The sequence below is a fragment of the Pelmatolapia mariae genome, linkage group LG4 (genome assembly GCF_036321145.2).
Source record: "Pelmatolapia mariae isolate MD_Pm_ZW linkage group LG4, Pm_UMD_F_2, whole genome shotgun sequence".
Taxonomy (NCBI): domain Eukaryota; kingdom Metazoa; phylum Chordata; class Actinopteri; order Cichliformes; family Cichlidae; genus Pelmatolapia; species Pelmatolapia mariae.
In genome coordinates this window covers 25,128,747-25,141,517 of record NC_086230.1, presented here as the reverse complement: position 1 = coordinate 25,141,517, position 12,771 = coordinate 25,128,747, and the positions used below count along the sequence as shown (strand labels likewise).

The following is a 12,771-nucleotide window of genomic DNA, read 5'->3' as shown; positions in this document are numbered from 1 at the left end:
ATTTAATAATCAATAGGTTTGGATATATGTAATATATCCATATGTTTTGTGATCATAAGAAAAGTTATTTAGATTTGAAAGTTTATTTCTGACAAAAAAAGCACTGGTACACAAAATTTAACAGCACGATAAGAAGTTTATTTCAAAATAATGGAATGACACTACAGTGGACAGAAACAGGCTAAAATAAACAGGTAGCACTGGAAGTTGGAAATTTAGATGATGCTACTGCAGTGAAAGAGAAACTAATCATTGGAATTTATTCTTAATTGTTAACCAACACCAAGGTGATGCTGCTCACAGCATGGCAACTTCATACTGCTGTAGTGACTGTGGTCCCTTGAGAACAACCTGCAAGATGGAGCACATACATGTTTATTTCAATGGCTTGTTTGCCTAAGTCATGTCTTTGTTGTTATTTAAAAAAGGGAGAACAATTTAGTCACTGATCCCTAATGGTTTCATTCTTGAGGACTAAGAATCTGCAGCATGGATGCCTCCTAATTATTGCTTACATTCGAGATGGATGCCATGTTAATGTTAGAGGATGACACATTCAAGTTTTATTTTGCTGTACCAGATCAATTAGAGATGCACCGATGTAACTGGCAAACACCAGCGTTGGCAGATACTCGCCTAATTTATAGCCACTAGCCAGTCAGTTACATTTATCTATAAATACAAACCAAAACTATTAAAAAAAGGAAAAAAAAAACCCTAAACTTCAGTATCAGCTACTGTCCAAATTTTTATTTTAAAAACATGAGTGTTGATGCATCTCTAATAAGAATCCCTATTACCATACTATTTTAAAGCACTTTAACATCAGGTATATAACTATCAACTGTGCATCATCCACAACATCTAAGACAAATGGCTATAAGAAATCAATTTAATTTAAGATTAACCACGCTTCATAATTTGCAGCATTACATCACTTTCTATTTCAAGAAAAACTGTATCTGATATCTGTTTACCATTTACGACATCTGTGGGCTGCTTCCGGGCAAACTTATACTTTGATATCACTATATCGCTGTGATATGAAATGTGTGACAGTAACTGTGATTCAACAACAAACCCTAAATTACTTTCTAAAAATAAGAACTCATTTTACAATCAGATTAGAATCTGAGCTGGTAGCAATGTTTATACCTGTGAAATCATTCAAACAGCCAGAAACTCTAAAGTTCCAACTGTGTGCAGTAAAGCACTATTGTAAGAGTGCTGATGTGGAATACTGTAGTACTGTTTGCATTCATCTTACCCTTACAGGACATCATTAAGTTCTTGCCATTCATTAATTCTAATCCTCTTAATCACTACGATGAATTATTATGAACTTGCCTTTAACTGGATCTTGCTGCTGGCCTGCTCTTCTTCTAAAATGAAGCTTTACCTAATTCTTCAAAAAATTCTGAAATGCTAAACCTTCACACTGTACAGCATTTTAATTTGGTTAAGCGAAGAAAATATGCCAGCTTTAAACAATGCTGGCCACACGGAAACCTTTGGTATATAAAAGGGATGGACAGGAAGACGTGAAAGGAGGATGATACTGGTTTGCTACAAATACTCAGAAGTTGGGAGTTACTTACTAATCAAAAAGATCTAGAGTTCTTGGTGCTCATGACTCGATATTTCCAGGCTTGGGGGCTCCTGACAGACTGCAGGGCTTGTAAACTCCATCAGGTACTCACAGCGACTAGGCTCTGAGGTAGACGTCACAACAGTTTCCTTCCCACATGTTAACTTAACCTAAAAGGGAAAACAACAAATTATATTGTTTCTCTGTAAAATAACAGCAATTATTTAAAGTCAAATTAAGACAGAAAGGATTAAATGATGCCTGGCTGGGTGTCACTCACTGTGGTGGATCTGCTGGGGCCTTGCCAGCAACCTGTTCCATGTTCATACTTCATTACAGAATAGATGCTGTCCTCAGGACCAGCCCATTTCCCCCAGGATCTACACAAAGAAAATGGTGGCAAACACAGATGAGCAAAGACTCAAGCAAAGCCAAGCGAAACAGAAAGAACAGATATTGTCTTACCCTAAGTTAGTTTCCGATCCACCAAACTTGGGTTTCTGGGTTACCCTGTTGAATGGACACAGTCTATAGATGTACCTGAAAGAAACAGACAAACTTAGACCTTCATAAATATATAATATATATAATAAATATTATATAAAGCATTAAAAAAATAATATATATATATTTTTTTACAATACATACTCGCTTGTAGTCAACTCATAACACTGGCTATAGAGGTAGGCAAATTCAGAACTGGGTCCAAAGTCAAAAGAGATTTCCTTCTCAAGGTTCCTGAAACAAATATCAAATCCAAAATTAAACAGTATTTGTTTACAGGTTTCAATTACAATAACTCACTGATTGTGGAAAAAAAATAAAAATCAATGCAGCTGTTGAAATTTAAACTCTCATTACGTTAACAAAAGCTGATTGCATTACTGGCAAAGAGGCTTCTTCACATTCAGGCTGAGCACTTACCTGATCTGATCATCTACTTCCCGGAGAGCTCTCTCAGCCTCATCAAACTCATCCCTGGCTTTCTGAGCAGCTGGGAATCAGATGCACAGACTTGAAATATACACGTACAACAAACTCACAATAAACACACACAAACATACAAAAGGTCTGAGCAAATCATGACTTCGTCTTGATGCTTTCATAAGTAATGAACTTCGTGTCATATAAAAGATACACAGCTGGGGAATTTTATTCTTTTTCTATGCAATTTATTGCAAAACATAATGAATAGTTCATTTCAAATTAGAACATTAAAATGCAAACTGACATGCTTCTACATCTGTGATGAGTCAAATACTTATTGCTCAGGACAGGATGAGTCACTCAGTTTTAAACGCATTCTTACCATCAATGAGGTTCTGCGTTTCTTGGTCATAGGGAGGCATAGCTCCTTCATCATCATCCTTCTTTTCTTCAGTCCTCGCTGTAGGAGGGATCTGCAAATCAAACATAAGTTAGCTCCAAAAATAACTCTGACTCATCCAGCATAAGTTTGATGAAAAATTCAGTGAGCTGACCTTATAGTCATGCTCATCGCGGTCATCATCTTCATCCTCTTCATCATCATCATCTTCATCCTCTGGTATATCATCGTCAGGGTACTGATCAGATTCGTTGTCAGAGACGGGCTCGTTTATTTCCTCCCGCGAAGTTTCCTCTGGTGCTGGGGTGTCTGCATTGGACTGATGCCAACAATATTTACATGAATTTCACACAAATTTACTGTTTATTAAAAAAAAAAAGTATAGCATCTTACCTCTGACATGTATTTTTCTTTGACATTATTCCAGATAGATTCAAATGCTACTGTGTCTACTTTATCCACTCCTCCCAACAGTCCCTATGCAAAACAAAGGAAATGTTCACATTTTGATGTGACACAGTTTCTAAAACCCAGTAAACTTTATCCGAAGACAAACAGAATCCGCTTTACCTGCGCCTCTGCTTCTGTGAAGGAACCGTCTGCATCTGGGTCGAGCTCAGAATGAGACAAAAGCTCAGGCACTGACACACTGTGGCATACAAAAACATATAAATTACTTGGATAAAGACAAATGCTACAACAAATGCTAAATTACTTCAGAATAATGATCAGCCAAAGTGTATACATTAAATAGCATGTCAACCCTTTGTTTCAAAGAGTTACAATCAATTCATGGTGTAGCTATTGTTACCAAAGTGGTCTCTATGGCATGTCACCAGCTGTTTAACCAGATATATTTTTCAGTTTGTTACGTGTTCCAACAATTCTGGAGGGTGCCAATACTCACAAACCATCTGCATCATCATCGAGTTCAAGAAACACCTCAGCCATTCTAGCGCTCTCTTTTTCCTTTTGAATGAGAGCTTTTTGATCTGGGGAAAAAGAAAAAGAAAAAAAAATTATATATGAAAATTTAATTAACGACCTTGCTATGTGCTGCGAATCAGCCATACTTGCAACACAATCAGGCTCAAACAATATTTAATATTTAGCTTACATGACACTAGAGAGAACCTGTAATGTCATGCTCATTACAAACAGTAGATGGCAATATACTTTTAAATCTTAGTTTACCTTCCCAGGACTTCAGATGGCGCTCTTTAGCTGCTCTCTCAGGCTGCTCTGCAGCCTCCTTTACCGTTCTCAGAGCCTCCACCTTTGCTTCCATATCCTTCTTACTCCCCTGAACATCTCCAAGTTTGGCCTATTGAGAGAAAATTATAAAATATAACAATTTAACCTATAGACAATAACTGTGGAAAATATAAATAAATCACTATAGAAAGCAAACGATACCCTAACATTGAAATCCAGAAAAATGTAAGTACTGAATGTAGCCCCAAAACAGGTCACATAGAACGCTAGTCTATTGCACTTGTGGCACTAGTAACTTAGTTAAAACTTAAAAAACAAACAAAACAAAACAAACAAAAAAACAACAACCATATTTTGATACTTTAAATTATTTTGGTTTTGGGGTTTTTTTTTTTTTGCACAATTTGTCTAATATTTGGTTTGTGAATGTAAATGTGAGTTTGTAAGAGATAACTGGTGTAAACATTTGCAAGTGTCTTTTGTTAGGCACCAGCATCTCTACATCAAAATGATTATGACTCCAAGGATTCATGTTTCAGAGGCATACTGCAAAAAGACCACAGGTTGTTTTGTCATTCACACCTTTTTATCCTCTAGACCCCTTTTGGCTTCGTGGATGAGTTGTTGTTTTAGCAGAAAGCCTTCTTTTGCAATTTCAGCCATCTTCTGCAAGCTCTCTCTCTCTTTTCGCCCAAGCTCTCTGCAAGTTAAACATCATATAAAACATTCTGAATAAAAAACATCTACCAAAAACATTGAATATGTATATGCAAGTATATGTGAAAGCAAAAATTGTTAAGAAAGTTGTATAATTCCCACCTGCATGTGTTCTGACACGTAGCACCACTGTTGTACTCATCAGTTGTGTCACAGCAGTCTGCAAAAAAAAAAAAATCAAGGTGTAAACGAAACCATAGCCACACAAAAGAACAGAAATAAAAATGGTCAGCATGATTTAAAAAAAATAATAATATATATTTTTTTTTTTACCGCAGATCCCATCATTGATGCGAGAAGAGGGGATGAAGGTTGGACGGAAACCTGCATTGGTGCAATGAAAGCTGCCGTTGGGACAAGCAGCAGTGCCTGAAAATAAACAGCACAGATGAATTTAGCAGCAACTACCTAATTCAAACGTTCTATGAAAAGAGTAATCAGACTCCAGGATATACACACCTGGCTCATCAGATCCATCCTGGCAGTCACAGTAGTCATCATTTACTCTGTCAAACGGAATGGTCCGGGAGCCATCTAGGCACGTAAAGGGTTTTCCCTCTTCATAAAACTGCCGTTCTGTCGACGTTTCAAGTTTATTTTATTAGTGCCATGAAAGCTCCGCATTACAAGTAGCTGACTACCAGAGGTTCGGTGAACTAATTGATGCGTTTTAGTCTTGTTTAAAGATATAAATGCTTACTTGACAAAGGGACACCGCGAGGACGTTGGACCTCCACCGCGGAGACTCCTACACTCAGCAACAGCAGGAGCAGGAACTGACAGAACATAATGACAGTCCACCGTGCAACGACACCACGACCTATCGGTCATAAAAAAAATATACAGGTTAAACACAGCTTCAATAGCAAGCACACCAGGAGCCATAACTTTATAAACTACAAGGTGCCTGAGCTAACTGTATCGATTTTATATCCCGAGCTAACAAATCAATGCTAACTAGCACCTTTAGCTACCGCATTAACATATTACAAAATTAAAATGCTAATATAAAAACATCCTTCGAGTGTATTTCAATATCATAACGTCATATTACCTTTGCAATTCAACTAATGTGCTGAAGCCCAAACAGGACTTTAGATTTTATCTTGTTTTCAAAAGAGCTAATAGCTAATCTCTGCCACTCAATACACCGCCTAGTTCCGTATCGACAAAGCTCATGCGCATGATCACGTCCCCCCCTCCCTCTGTCATGTTTCACTCTGATTGGACGACGCTCTTGTGTGGCTCCTGTGATTGGCGGAGAGCGGGAAGACCCATTGCGCTTGTCTGAAGTGTAGAGGACTCTGGGGACGCAGCCATCTCGTGTCAGAGAGGTAGTCATCACTGTTTGCACTTTTACCAATATTTAACTATGGGGTAAATAACATTTAAGCATATATGCATTGATTTTAAACTTTCATAACACATTTATAAATCTATATCAAAAATTTCCCTACGCAATAGCCTCTCTTTAAAACCACAGTACCAGATTTAATACAAATAGGAAATCTTATTTAAATCTAGGTGTATACATGTACCAACCTACCTGTACTAGACCCAACAGGTCCAAATAGAGGTGCATTCCAAGGTTACAATACTTACCTAAGAGTATGTGAGGGGAAAAGGAACTACTGTAAATCTTTTAAAAACCAAAATGTAAACAACCTAAGCCACTCTGAAGTTTAACTGAAATAAACCAAGCTGCAGGCTAAATTAAGATAAGCAGGCCTACTGGATGACTGTGGAAAATGTGAAGAAGTCCAGGGATTTTTAACTTTTAGCTGACCCCACCTCGATTGCCATTAATTGTAAACCAAATGAGTTAAGTAAAAGTTAAACAATTGAAATTGCAGAAAGGTTCCTGTTCCACTATTAATATAGAAATGTCTATTTTTTTCAGTGAATCCACAGAAAACAACATTTTCTGTGGATTAACAAAAACTGCCAAGTCAAAATGGACACGATCAAAGCAAGTCACAAACACTACTAAAATACTTGTCTCAAAAAGGATGCCACAGTCTGAAGAACAGGGGTGGAGTGGTTCAACAATGTTGGTACTGGCCTTGCTCCTTAAGGCTTTAAAAGTAAGGACCAAGATTAAACTGAAATATAAACAAGCCCGACAAGATGCCAGTACAAAAGCTTTAGAATTGGGGTGACAGTGAGTTAAAAGCATTTTGAACAGATTGGAGGTGATTAATAGATAACAGCCATGAAAATAGTCAAATGCAATAATCCAAGTGAGAGGACAAGCAGGTCCAATTCACAAGAAAAATAACGAATGGTTCTCCTTATTTATTGTAATAGATGCAATAAATAAGAAATCTGGAGTTCTTAATTCTTTTTCTTTAGCTATATTTCTTAAATGAAAAAAAAAAAACATAGCAAAACAAGAGTGAATCAGACTTGATGTGAGCATCAAATGTCAAAAATGTGACAAAAAATGATCCCACGATTCAGCGTGTTAGCGTTTACAATGGGTGAGAAACACCCCAAGCTCTGTCTGAGTTGGGCGGTAATGCTCACAAAAGCACAAGTTAGACACTTTTTTGTCTGTGTTAAGCTGCATAGAGTTATTAAAAACCATTAATGCGAAGAAGAAAAACCTAGCAAACAGGAGAGTGGAGTTTGCATTTAATAGAAAAATCTTTCTTTATTTGTATTTTAACACACTTTACAGTACTGAACAGTGAAATAAAAGAAAAATATACTGATATACTATAATATTGTTTTATATATAGATGTTTGCTTATTAAATGCATTTATTCACAAAATGACACCTCAGCTCTGTCAAGAGGAAAAACTCTCATAAAAATAATATAATAAAAAATAACTTGGACACATTTTACACATTACAGCAACATCATTTACAAATATTACAATCATTTCATGTTTTTTTTTTCCCTTGAATAACCTTTCTTACTCATGAACAAACACATGAATTAAAGCCCAGAGAAGTATTCTCAGAGGGAGTCAGTCTGTGACAACAATAACCTGACAGCAAACCCGATGGGAACCAGCTAAGTAGGCCACCACGGGATGGACATTTAGACTATCAGGCTAGATAGTGATTAAAGTTACTAAGAAACCGAGGTGGTGACGGTGCTAGAAATGGCCCAGTCACATAAGGACACATTTATCTCCTTTAACTGTATCCTATGTGACTACCTCAACTTCCATTTGATCGCATTGGTCAAATGGGTTCAGTCTCATCTGGACATTTAATCGAGAATGATTGGGTTGTTTGGTTATGCCTGCAGAGAGAGGTGAACACTAACTGCTTCACAATGAGGGTTTGTGGTTTGGCCCAGTGGAATATAATCAATAAGTGACTCCGAATGACCAAACCAGCAGCACACACTACCTGAAACACACCGTCTGCCTCGAAACCTGATGAAATAAAGTGCTGGTACGAATATATTTGATTTGAACAATAAATGTGAACAACTAAAAAGTGAAAAAATAAAATAAAATAAAATAGGACAGCACGAGTGAGGAGAAAATATGTTTGAAGAATGGAAATATGAGGATGTGGCCTGCAGTGGTTCACTTAACAACTTTAAGTGGTTATTTGTTAATCATGATGATGCGGATAAATTTATAATTTACAATCCAATATTACATTATATACAAGAGTGGTAATGCTTATAGCTATAGTCATCAACACGTGATTCATTTTCCAGACCATCCACCAGAATGATATAAAAATAAACTGTACACAAACTGTTTAAAGAAAACACTTCCCCTGGTTTTCTTCTCATCATTTAAAAAGAATGGCAGCAGTCAATCACTTTAATAATTTCCTTAATAAGAAACAATTGCTACAGTATTGTGTTTGTATGGCAATTAAATATTGATGTTTTTATAGCTTATAACAGAACGAGAAGCCACAAAACAAAGCAACGTGTTGAAAGAAAAAGGCCAGTGCATATGGGAATCTTTTATTTGAGTAACTTCCCATTCCACTGGATGAAACAGCCTGTGTATGGGGGGCCTCGCAGCTGTGCCCACGGGGCTTTTCTTACACCACTCTGTGGTGGTGTCTTCAGATAAGCTGAGTTACTGACCTGCAGGAACTTGCTCTTACCTTCAAAAGAACCCCACTCGTGTTCTTTTGTTTGTTTATGTATTTAATTCATTTATACCCTGTGAGAAACAAACACCTGGACAAACTGCGGCCGGTTTGATCTTTTGCCGATCGAATCCTGAACATCCGCTTACGAGATGCGGCAATGCCAGTGAGTGAGCGACGATGAGTGTGACAACATCTTCCTCTTAAACCTACCAAACACACACACACCTCAACTCCCCCTTTCAATTCTTATTTCCCCCTCAATGCCTTCAGATAGCTATAATAAGATAGTCGTCGTGATTAGAAAACAACACATTCTTTACGTTGGTCCAAGCACAGCAACAACATAACAGCTAGTCGGCAGCAGTGTCTACCTTTTCCGTCCAAATGCAATGCTGGATACATTGTGTATAGACACACTGATACTCACAGAAATAAGCATACAGACGTGATATAAATATACTAGGATATCTATTGTATATCTTATAAATCTACATACTAGCAGGCATATATCCTGCTTCTGACATTAAGGCAAAAAAGCATCAAACATAACAAGGATGATTAGGGACCGCTAGACCTCCTATTTGGCCACGTCACGCTTCTTTCCCCTGACATTCTGCCTCCCTGATTTTCTTATTCATCTGTCTTCCCTTGAATCACTTCACCCACTGAAGTTTCTCATCCTTTACTTTGGTGAGATTGGTTGTGTATGAGGAGACATGACCACGCAGTGCAAGTGGGCGTGAGATGGCGAGTAAAAAAATTTGTTCTGCTGATGAAATAATCCCGTGTCCCTTCAACGTATTCGGCAACTGTTAAATATAAAATAGGCAAAACGTATGCTTCAAAGCATCACATGGCTTATTCTCAGAAAGTTTAAAAAAAAATTCTAAAAATTAAAAAACAAAAGAACATAAGCTGGAAAGAGTCCACTGGTGGTTGTGGTGGTGGTAGTGATTGCTCTGCATTTAGAGTTCTGAGTTATTATATTACCAGAAGAGCAACAAAGGAAGACTTACAGCTGAAAACATATCACCACAGAAACTGTACGTGTGAGATACACACCACAATACCATGAACAGTAAAGAGAGAGAGATCTTCAACAAGAGACAATCAAAAATGATGACAAATTCAGACACTCCTGTCCCACAATGCATTGCTTCACGACAGCTCCGTTCAAGAAGCTGGTGTTTCAGAAAGGCACAGAGCCATCTTGCACCAGTAGCACTCTCCGCGTAAAGGGAAAAAGGGGGATATGGGACCCGATGGCCCCTTCGTCGCAGCATCTTCCTTTCCTTCCGTAGTTTTTCTTTCACCTCCTCCAACTCTTACGGGATTATCTTATTTTTCTTTCCGACAGAAATGGAAAAAAAAAGAAGTTACTCGGACGTGTAGCTTTTCTGAGGAGAACAGTTTCTATTGAGATTCTAACGAACATGAATTACTAATACTGACTGAACACTAGTTAATACTCCATTAAGGGATGGCTTTTTCCAAAGAGATTCAATACTTATCAGTGTCCTTCTAATAAATGCACACATACAAACATACAGTCCAGCGTGTGTTTCTGCCTCCCCAAAAAAAGAAAGGACAGGGAATATGCGGAGCACACTTTTACTGCATGACTGCTGCATGCTCGTACACACATTGCATTGGTGGATTTCCTGCTCCTGTTTTTTTTTCTTTCTATAAGTTGTGTGTTACTTCATGTGTGTTTATGTGTGTGCATTCTAGTCCCAGAGTGCTACGCTGTCTTCAGTCGCCCAACATTAATGCTCTCCTAGATTCCTCTTAGTCTAAAGTTCACTGTGGAATCAGTCGAAAGACTTGTCGCCACTCCAAATCTACAGTTGCTGTGTAATTAACTTCTCTTTAAGCAATTTGTATTTATTCCCTTTTTGAAAAATATATTTAAAGGTGTGTATTGTCATTGCAGTCTTATTTGTTCTTGGTTTGGCCATTGAAAGGATGAACAAGATAATGTGTGCAAGTGAGGAGGGAGATACAGGAGCAAAACTCATGTATCGTCAGCTTGTGAAGAAGAATCCTCCTCTTCTTCTACAGGACTTGTGTCAGAAAGTCTGTCCTTGTCAGGCCCCCCACCCAACTGAGATTTCAGCTCCTCCTCCAAGTCTTCTTCTTCCATTGCCACCTCATCTTCTTCTTCTATTATATCCTCATTTTCCTCCTCTGCCATTATGTCTTCTTCTTCATCCTTTTTGCACTCATCCTCCCCGTGACTGCAGTCCTGTGCCACATGGTTTGGCGTGGGCTTGCCATCCTCATCTTCCTGTTCCCTCTGTAAACTCTCTTCCAGAGTGAGCTGAAACTGAAACTTGTCTATGCACACGTTTAGATCCTTGTCGTCGTCCACAGGAGGTGGTGAGGGGCTTTGGGGAATAGTGCTCTGGTACCAGTCTCTGTTGTCCTCCAGAGTGTCCAAGATTTCCTGGGCATCAGGGTGCACAAGATCCCCCCATGTCTCCCACAGCGGGTGGACAATGTAGTCAATAAAGCCCACCTACGTAAAGGAAAAAAAAAAGAAAAAGGCAATGACTGACATGACATAAGCTAGCTCAGTGGTGTTTCTTCACTGCCTGCAAATCAGCATTAAAAATGTAGGAGGATGACTGCTGCGATCAGAGCTGATAAATCACTCTCTGCACTGTAGTTATCACTCCACCTACAGCATTAACAGTTATCCAGTTGCGTGCTGTTATATTCATACATGTGTGTATTTCACTGCTGCTCATTTACCTGACTTTTTTCCACAGATGCAGTGTGTTTATCGCACATGGGACTGATCTCCATCCCCCGCTCTCTCTCCTTGTCTCCCTGCCTGAAGAATTCCTGCATGATTCTCTCTGTCCATTGTCGATACACAGCCAGCGGCTTTGTGGGATTGCTCAGGTCAGCACAGTGCACCATGTTCCTCAATACCTACACATATACAAAATCATTTACCTCACATTATATTGTGAATGTACAAAGCTAGAAATACTAGTGTTGGATGAAACTTGTTACTGTAATCACATGACATTTTCTACGTAATGCAGTACTACTAAATTCAATAATTAAATGAGAGTTAAAATTATGTTGTTACTTGTGTTAGAAATAAAAAAAAACCCAAAGAAACAAGCTTTTTTCTTTCAGTGCATCTCAATCAGCTGCTTTCAGTTTGTGTGCAGGGAGGAACAAACTGGTGTCATGGTCTATGGCTTTTGAAGTGTAGCAATACGGACATTACTTTTATTGTTATTGCATAAATGGACAAGAATGTGATAGTGAAATGGAGACTGCGTCCATGAGAGAAACAATTGCATTATACTGTTAACGCAGCTTCAGCCCTTTGCAAGCATCTGCGCAGACATCATGCAAACACAAAGCTAGGCAAGAACCCAGAATGACATAATAGCTGAGTGTATGCTGACCCCAGCCCTGCAGCCAGAGCCTTAACTTCAACAGGTAACAAAAGCAATAAGCTTGCGGTCCTCCTTATTATGGTGGGGATTTCTGTTGGTGTGTGGGACTGTAGCCTCAGGTTTATAAGTAATAGAAAAGTAAAGAGTAATGTGCAATACATTACCTTTTTTGAGTAATGGCAGTAGCACTGATTAACACTATCCTGAAATCTGATAAGCATGAAGATTGTTTGCCCATAATCTACTTTTTCCCTTTAAGTTGTCTAACATTTTGCATTTTAAATTGAGAAAGCAACTGAAAAATGTGGTGCAAACCCAATGTTTTTATGACCTTTTTCACATTCATTCTCTTTTCCTTTTCTTTCTTCCACAAGTTGGTACAATTCTCCAAAGCCTCAGTAACTGCTCTTTCCTCCTTATTGATCTTGAC

At 38.2% G+C, this 12,771-nt stretch overlaps 2 protein-coding genes across 4 annotated transcripts in view; both read right to left on the bottom strand.

Moving 5' to 3' along the window:
* Positions 1 to 106: 106 nt before the first annotated feature.
* Positions 107 to 6,015, bottom strand: prkcsh (PRKCSH beta subunit of glucosidase II). Its single transcript, XM_063472108.1, has 18 exons — positions 5,902 to 6,015; positions 5,548 to 5,667; positions 5,307 to 5,423; positions 5,121 to 5,216; positions 4,950 to 5,007; positions 4,713 to 4,830; positions 4,110 to 4,239; positions 3,823 to 3,907; positions 3,486 to 3,564; positions 3,309 to 3,392; positions 3,070 to 3,234; positions 2,898 to 2,988; positions 2,513 to 2,582; positions 2,237 to 2,326; positions 2,054 to 2,128; positions 1,869 to 1,968; positions 1,599 to 1,758; positions 107 to 351 (listed from the first exon to the last, which is right to left on the bottom strand). The coding sequence occupies exons 2-17, from the start codon at positions 5,633 to 5,635 to the stop codon at positions 1,612 to 1,614; spliced, it is 1,593 nt and encodes a 530-aa protein (XP_063328178.1). The 5' UTR covers positions 5,636 to 5,667; positions 5,902 to 6,015; the 3' UTR covers positions 107 to 351; positions 1,599 to 1,611.
* A 1,491-nt stretch (positions 6,016 to 7,506) lies between these two features.
* pde4a (phosphodiesterase 4A, cAMP-specific) overlaps positions 7,507 to 12,771 on the bottom strand; it is a 48,473-nt gene continuing 43,208 nt past the window's right edge. Inside the window, exons 14-15 of one of the 3 annotated variants that reach the window (XM_063472102.1) lie at positions 11,677 to 11,859; positions 7,507 to 11,440 (exon numbers count right to left, since the gene is read on the bottom strand). In XM_063472102.1, the coding sequence (XP_063328172.1) occupies positions 10,937 to 11,440; positions 11,677 to 11,859 (687 nt within the window). In that variant the 3' untranslated portion in view covers positions 7,507 to 10,936. The remainder of the gene's footprint in view (positions 11,441 to 11,676; positions 11,860 to 12,771) is intronic. The other 2 variants (XM_063472105.1, XM_063472104.1) reach the window with 2 other exon arrangements.